Source organism: Propithecus coquereli, unplaced genomic scaffold (genome assembly GCF_000956105.1).
Source record: "Propithecus coquereli isolate 6110/MARCELLA unplaced genomic scaffold, Pcoq_1.0 Scaffold34, whole genome shotgun sequence".
In the NCBI taxonomy this organism is placed as follows: Eukaryota; Metazoa; Chordata; class Mammalia; order Primates; family Indriidae; genus Propithecus; species Propithecus coquereli.
In genome coordinates, this window is record NW_012149063.1 from 7,708,626 (window position 1) to 7,716,721 (window position 8,096).

General features: G+C 35.8%; 1 protein-coding gene across 3 annotated transcripts in view; it reads right to left on the minus strand.

The window, feature by feature from the left end:
* The window catches only part of CHN1 (chimerin 1), a 250,415-nt gene that overhangs the window by 194,210 nt on the left and 48,109 nt on the right, over positions 1-8,096 (minus strand). For all 3 annotated transcript variants that reach the window (XM_012650749.1, XM_012650747.1, XM_012650746.1), the window contains one exon: positions 5,720-5,758. Coding sequence is in view for 2 of the 3 variants with exons in the window: in XM_012650747.1 (XP_012506201.1) it covers positions 5,720-5,758 (39 nt within the window). In the remaining variant the exon portion in view is untranslated. The remainder of the gene's footprint in view (positions 1-5,719; positions 5,759-8,096) is intronic.

An 8,096-nucleotide genomic window follows, 5' to 3' on the forward strand; every position in this document is an offset into this window, starting at 1 on the left:
TCGTCTCTACTAAAAACAGAAAAATTAGCCAGGTGTCTTGGCACATGCCTGTAGTCCTAGCTACTGGGGATGCTGAAGCAGGAGGATCACTTGAGCCCAGGAGTTTGAGGTTGCTGTGAGCTAGGCTGACACCATAGCACTCTAGCCTAGGAAAAAAGGGGGAACCCGGTCCAAAAAAAAAAAAAAAAAAAGGTTCCTGTGAATACAGTTTTATAGGTTAAAGAGATGACGTGAAGGGAGTTAATTCTGAGACAGAGAAGGGAAGAACACTGAAATCAAATTTGTCTGGCCCTGATAGCAGGCATACATGTGTATCACCCAAAGATACCTGTAAACTGCCATCCTCCTTAAAAGCAGCCAAAACATGATTTTAAGGAGGATTCTTCAGGCCTATTCCTCCATATTGGTAACTATAACTATAAGGCGAAAATTCGGTTCCCATTTCTACTTTGATCAGTAATTCTCAAAAGATTAGTTGTTTTCCTTTGTTTAGAAATGCTCTGGAAAGTACTGTCACCTTGAAAACACAATTTTGAGAACTGAATGATAGTCAAGAACGTCATTAAAAGTTAGTAGAGAAATGAAAATGTTGATTTTGATTCAAAGCGCAAATACTGTAGTATCTGGTTATCAGTAAGCATTTACCTATTTAGTAAGCAACCATTAAGATAAGCCAGTATGAAAAAAGGGTGAAAATATCATCATGTGAAAATTGATTCAGTTTCACCTTTTGTTTTCATCAGAGTTTCAGATAGTATACTGTTTTTTCTTTAACATTAAATCACATAAGGATATTTACTTTTCAATTTTTTTCAGTCCTTCTAATAGCCTCAAAGGGTACAGTTCTATTTCATAAAGAGGAGATTTTAGACAAATGCCTCCTGATTGGCTACCAATGGTTAGTCTATCTTTAAGACTTATTTTGAATAAATAATACATACAGGGGAGGAGTCACCGGATATTTTATAACCAATATAACAAATTTGGATTCATGGAACACCTATTAAAATGACCATTAATAAATTATACACAGTGACCACGCACAGTTAACTCACTGACTGTAATCCCAGCACTTTTGGAGGCCCAGGTGGGAGAATCACTTGAGGCCAGGAGTTTGAGACCAGCCTGGGCAACATAGCGAGACCCCATCTCTACAAAAAAATTTTAAAAAAAAATTAGCCAGGCATGGTGACACACACCTATAGTCCTAGCTACTAAGGAGGATGAAGTGAGAGGACTGCTTGAGCCTGGGAGGTTGAAGTTACAGTGAGTTACATAAGCGCGCTGGCACCTAGCCTGGGCAACAAAGTGAGATCCCATCTCAAAAAAAATAATAAAAAAATTATACAAGGTCTGTTCAGAAAGTATCCAGCCATGTAATATGAAAAATAGAGACATTTATTGAAGAAGATACAAGAAACACTGTACATAGGACAATGATGCTTCAGTCCCCTTCAAAGCAGACACCTTGGGACCTCACACAGTTCCTCCCAGTGTTTCTTAATCTAACCTATACACATTCAACATTTTCAGGTGTTCTGCTTATTGCAGGCCTTCCAGAACATGGATCACTGCCAACAGATTCTCGACCATCTTTGAAGTGTCTGTGCCACACTTTTATTTGTGCTGCACTCATTGCATTGTCCCCAAAAGCCACCGGAATCATCCAAATGCTCGAGCTTAACACAAAATTTGATGTAGATTTGTTGCCCTACTCATCTTGCTCAATCATCTTGAATGCAACGGCCTCATAGTACACATGCTCACTCAACGGCGTCTAGCGCCCCACTGACTAGTACAGTGAAGTTGTTCACTGCTCATGCACACACATTCCAATCCATTCTCATTGGCTGCCAGGTCACATGGGTGTTGCACAAACCATTCTTGTTATATTAACAATGGCTGGATACACTTTCTGGACAGACTTTGTATACAGTAATAAGACCTAATTAATTCAGGTCCTTCTCTCTCAATTTGAAATTTTTGATAATCTGAATTGGAACTCAGCTGAATTTAAATGGGCGTGATCATTCAATGATTCACCAAAAATTAATAGCTAAATTCAAGATGAGAGGATATATGATTAAAGTTACTTAACATATTTTCAATCACCTTAGGAAGTATCAATGGTTTATATACTCATTAATGAAATTCTCATTCCCTAGAGACAATACATTGTTAATCAAGTTCAGAAATCACAAATTAATATCTTGAAGCCCAAACTGACTCACATGTGTTTTGTTTGCTGTCTTTTAAATTTGACTGTATTTTAACATTTAAAAATTAAGAGATTAATTTTTTTTTCTTTTTTGAGACAGAGTCTCACTCTGTTGCCCGGGCTAGAGTGCTGTGGCGTTAGTCTAGCTCACAGCAACCTCAAACTCCTAGGCTCAAGTGATCCTACTGCCTCAGCCTCCCGAGTAGCTTGGACTACAGGCATGCGCCACCATGCCCGGTTAATTTTTTCTATATAGATTTTTAGTTGTCCAAGTAATTTCTTTCTATTTTTAGTAGAGACGGGTTCTCACTCTTGCTAAACGATCCACCCGCCTCGGCCTCCCAGAGTGCTAGGATTACAGGCGTGAGCAACCGCGCCGGCCAAGAGATTAAATTTTAACAAAAGCAAAAGAGAATTCCAGTTTCTCTTGAAAACTCAGAAGATCTGACAACACCAGACACAGAATCTTACATGACAACAATAAAAGGGGACTAATTCTGAGCTTCTCTCTACAGATAGGTATTCACGATCTACTTTCTCACAGTGCCTACCTGGCTTGCTTGCCTCATTTATAACATGTAAGGCTCTTAGTTTAATTCAAACAATACATATCAAAATGCAATAAAATTGTATTTGTCTTAAAAGAGTCCACAACCTGGACTTTTTGCTAATTCTATTTCCCTACTAGTTTTTGTATTTGCAAGGTGTCAGAATTATGTTTTTACAAGATCAATTGAACCAGAAGTGGAAAGCAAACCAGAGGCATGGGTAAAATAGATTTCTTATAGAATCAAACTGTGAAAAGCTGTTCAGACTCCACCATGACATGTTTTTTGACAGGGAAAAAAACCCTAATATGTAACAACTTTTGACATTAAATTGTCTCCTTTAAGTTTTCTATTAATAGATCTAATACAGAATAAAAATAAACAATTAGGACTTCTTGAATAGTTTCACTCTGCGTGTACCTCCTTACATAGATCAACATAACTGATTATTTTTAAAATCTCAATCCATTTTGATTTACCATTTTGAAATGTTTTTAATAACTAAATTTACACTGTATCACAGAGAAGATGATGATGCATTATGGTCTGTCAGTCCCAAAGACTGTCAGTAGAATTTACTGTCAATTACTAACTTTAAATCAGATATATATACATATTTTTAATATAATATATATATGTAGGTCTGGCCTAAGACTTAAAAATTCATCATGGCTCAAGTATTAATATAAAGGGTACTGGACAAAGCCTATACCTCAGTTGTTTAAAATTCCAGTCTTCATTGATGAAATAAAGGTATACCAGGCTTGTCAGTCTTTAAAATTTTTTCTATGGAAAAAAGACTACTAAACGGATGAATTCCTCAAGGTACTATTAATAAATATCTTACTGGAGGTTATTTATAGCTAGCTGTAAAAACTGTAAAATTGAGAGTGGCAAAGACAAAACAAAAAGATTCAACCTAATCAGAATTTTTTCTAAGTCAGAATTTTGACAAACACATTTAACAGTCTATATGATCGGGCTGGGCACAGTAGCTCACACTTGTAATTCTAGCACTCTGGAAGGTGAGGCGGGAGGATCGCTTGAGCTCAGGAGTTCAAGACCAGTCTGAACAAGAGCAAGACCCTGTTTCTATTAAAAATAGAAAAAAAATTAGCTGGGTGTCATGGTGCATGTCTTAAGCCCTAGTTACTTGAGAGGCTGAGGCAGGAGGATCGCTTGAGCACAGGAGTTTGAGGTAGCAGTGAGCTATGAAGATGCTACCGCACTATACCTGGGGTGACAGAGCAAGACTCTGTCTCAAAAAATACCCAAAACAAACAAAATCTATATGATCATAATAACAATTCATGATTAGAATACAATTTCTGTTTTCTCATTGGTTAAAATTTGTACATAGTCAAATGTTAGAAGATCAATATCATGATTTTATAAGAAAATTTCATATGACCAAAACAGAAAAAGGACCTTTCCACTTGGCTTTAACACAGTTTAATTATAAAATTTCCTTGAAACACAAGTTTTTTCATTTGATGGTGAGAAGATATAAAATCTATTCTAATAGTTTCCTCCATGTTTCTATAATACTATTAACATGATGGTAGGGAGTGCAGACATTGAAATCATTAAGAGAAACTATAAAATTCAGTAAGAGAAGTAAAACAACAAAAAAAGAAATATGCCATTTTTTAAGACAAAGGGTAGCTTCTGCAAGACATATGAAGGTAACAAAAACTAACAATTGCATATACTACACTTACTAATCAATATTCTTCAGAGGGAAAAAAATTGCCACAAACCCAGTAACAGTCTGAGGCTTTATAAATGTTCTTACATCAAAAATGTACAGGGCACAAGTCAGATCAAAGGGAACAAAGATAAACTGAAAACCAGAAAATGCAGAGAAGAATTTTAAATAGGCTTCTAGCCAATGAGATTATGAGACAAAATCTTTAAGAGGTAAAGAACATTTTTAATTTTTACACACTTTTAGAACTATACTCCCGAGGCAGAAAAAAAGGGCACCAGTGGGGTGGGTGGTGGGAAGCATCTATGGCAGTATTTTTAGACTGTTCATATTTTACTATTATATTAATAATTAGCTCAAAGTAGCAACCTACTAAAACAAAACTATCTGTTGTTCTAGAAACATAAAACCAAAGAGAATTTGAATTGCTGCTCCTTCAGTCAGCAATTTTCAGCAACTTATGAACATCGAAATTGAGAATAATTCTCAACATTTAAAAGATGTTAATAATCTATATTTAAAGTACAGGTTTCTTAGGTTGCTTATTCAACTCTATAGACAACAAACAAAAACTTACAGTACTGTTTCTGTAATAGTGCACTCACATGTTTTTAAAAACTACTTCAATTATATTAACCCTCTTTCTACTCTTAAAAAAATCTTAAGAATTCTTTATTTGATGAAATAATATTCTCTAAGAAACAAGGAAGGGAAAATAAAGGACTAAACACTTAGACTTTGTTGGAGAAATATTCTAATGTAAAATTTAAAGAGCAATACAGAAATCAAATAGCCTTTTACATTTTGAGAAAATTATTTTAAAAGATTTAAAATTATTTTTGTCTCTTTTTACTCATTCCATTAAGAGAGCCTCCTGACTTACCATCATTTATACATTCCCTTTTTCACATAAAGAGTCAGGATCTGAGAATAATTAGATTGCTTGAATTCTGAGCGTCTCCTCACATTAGTTTTATCAGCCATTCTTAGCGAGTGGTCTCAAGCTCCACTACATGGAATTCATGCAAGCTCAGAGGGATGAGACGCGCCCAGACAGGCAAAACACATACTGTACAGTCTCTAACCCCAATTACATCTTCTGTGCTCCCCACAAACTTTGTTGTAAATCAGTTTTTCAATGATAAGTACAAAATGGAATGAATCTTTATATCTAATGATCCCAATATTTTTGGATTATTTATAAAGCACTATAACCCACACAATTAAATTTGTTTGTATACTTACGGTAAGATTTCCAAACAGGAGGTCTATATTCATCTGTATCTGAAATAATAAATACCAAATTAATATTACTGAACATGTATATTTTAAATAAGATATTTTAATCATTAATTCATTTAATATATATTTGTTGAGACCTATTTGTCTTAGACATTGTGTTAGACATGAAAAGACATTCTAAATTTTTTTTTTCTTTTTTAGTCTTGGTCCTTACTTTCTTGGAGTACAGTTTTACAAAGATGTTCAAAGAAGGTTACTGTATTTATTCAACTGCTTATCACATAAGAACAAAGTTAATTTTACTGCTGGTACTTATTTCTTATAGTAACTAAGGTAACAACAATCAATGAAGTCTTTGTTTCTTTGGGCTTAATGATTATTAATATTTCACTGAAAATCCCTAAAATCATTTCCTTTTTCAGTCAAATTGACCAGATAGCAATTTTAATCCCCGGAAATGTTGAGTATTTCTATATTTTTCCCCCTTACATTTGGGGGATTGTAGTGTAAACAGTTTTATTAACATGAAGAGAGAACAGCAGCAAGGTACAGATCTTAGTCCTCATACATCCTGGACAACCAAAACCAGGAAATGAGAAGCACTTCAGTGGAAGAGAGGGAACCACAAAGAACATGAGGTGAACATCTGCTCTCCAAGTCCATTTCCCCTCACTTGGCTTGAGTACAGATATAGGAGACACAGGAAAGAGGCAATGCAAAGAGATGGAAACATAAACGCATGAGGGAGATGGAGTATTTAGAGACAGGGGAAGGGGCCAGTGGGGTCTGGCTTCTCATCAGCAAAGCACAGCTGAGGAATAATCTTCATAGCCAAATGCTCTGCCTGCAAGACTATGTGGCCAGAACAGCAGACACATTTTTTTTTTGGCATAGAAAGATGTGGCCAGCCACATCACCTGGCTCTGCTAGCATCCAACATGAACCCATCAGGCCATCTGATCCTAAAAATCTTGGTCTCAAAGGAGGCAAGAAAATCCCTGGAAAGTTTATTGAGAAGACTGAAGTAAAATGCTCATAGACTCAAAATATTCAGCCCCCAATTCCCAACCTTTAAATGCAATCTCACACTTCATTTACGATGTGTTATCATAAACCACACGAATACTTTGAGTCTGAAAGCTACAGCAAGACCATTAATAATGGGCATAAAGACATAAAAGGGAAATTTTAAGTCATGTGGAAATTGCTTGGCACCCAGAAGTGTTCAAATATGTTTGCTTAAAGAACAAATTAAAAGATTACACAAATAAATGAATAATGACTGCAATAAGGAACCAAGTACAGTGGATTCTCCTTATTCACAGTAGTTATAATCTATGAAGTCACCTCAAACACTGTGTTTAGGAGCAAATACTGAACCATTGCTCCTAGGGTTAGGTTCCTGTGTGGCTCTGGTCACATTTTCATCAACCAATAAATACATAACCTTGTCTTACATGTTTCTCTTTAAACACATTTAAAGAGATTCATTAACATTGAACTCCCGGCAACAGCACTATAACTCATGCCTGCACAAAGCTTATCTAACATATATAAATTTTCTCAAGATACATCACAGCCTTTCTGTGCTTAGGAACAACGTCTAGACAGCACTTGAGTACTATGCTTCGGGGCCATTTTAAATGGCAAAATTGCTAACCAAAACACCTCACAAAAATGCAAAAAAATGTGGCACTAAATAGACCATGAAAAGGATACTTGTTTACAATATGAGAGCTGAAACAAAAAAGCAGAGCACTGCCTTGTTTGACCACAGCTGGGAACATATGCAGGTCATATGACTCAAATTTTTTACTGCTCTGTGAATATTCGCAAATGACAGCAGAAGTGCCACAAGTATTTATTTTAGGGTTACAAATAAATGTAAGTGGGCAAATTTGCAAGTACAGAATCCATGACTAATGAAGACTGTGAATAACAAGCAATTATTTAGGAAAACTGCTTGCTCAGGTGAACCTGCCTAGCGATGATGAAAAATTAGGATGAAACATGACCTTAATGCAGTGATATATAGATACATACATATTTCCTCTGCTGGGGGTGTATGTGTATGTGCATGTGCGTTTTGGGGGTTAGTTATATTGAACTTTGTTTTAATATGTAAATCATAATCAATTTGATTGTATTTCTTTCAATACTAGAAAAATTTTGCCTGTAAGCATGTAAGTCATTTTATGATTTCACTGATGATATATGAATGCTGTTATACTGTCATTCAGTCCCAAGGAGTATGACATATAGTAAGTTTGGTTTTGTAACGGAAGAGTGCAGGCTGGGCGTGGTGGCTCACGCCTGTAATCCTAGCACTCTGGGAGGCCGAGGTGGGAGGATCGCTCTAGGTCAGGAGTTCAAGACCAGC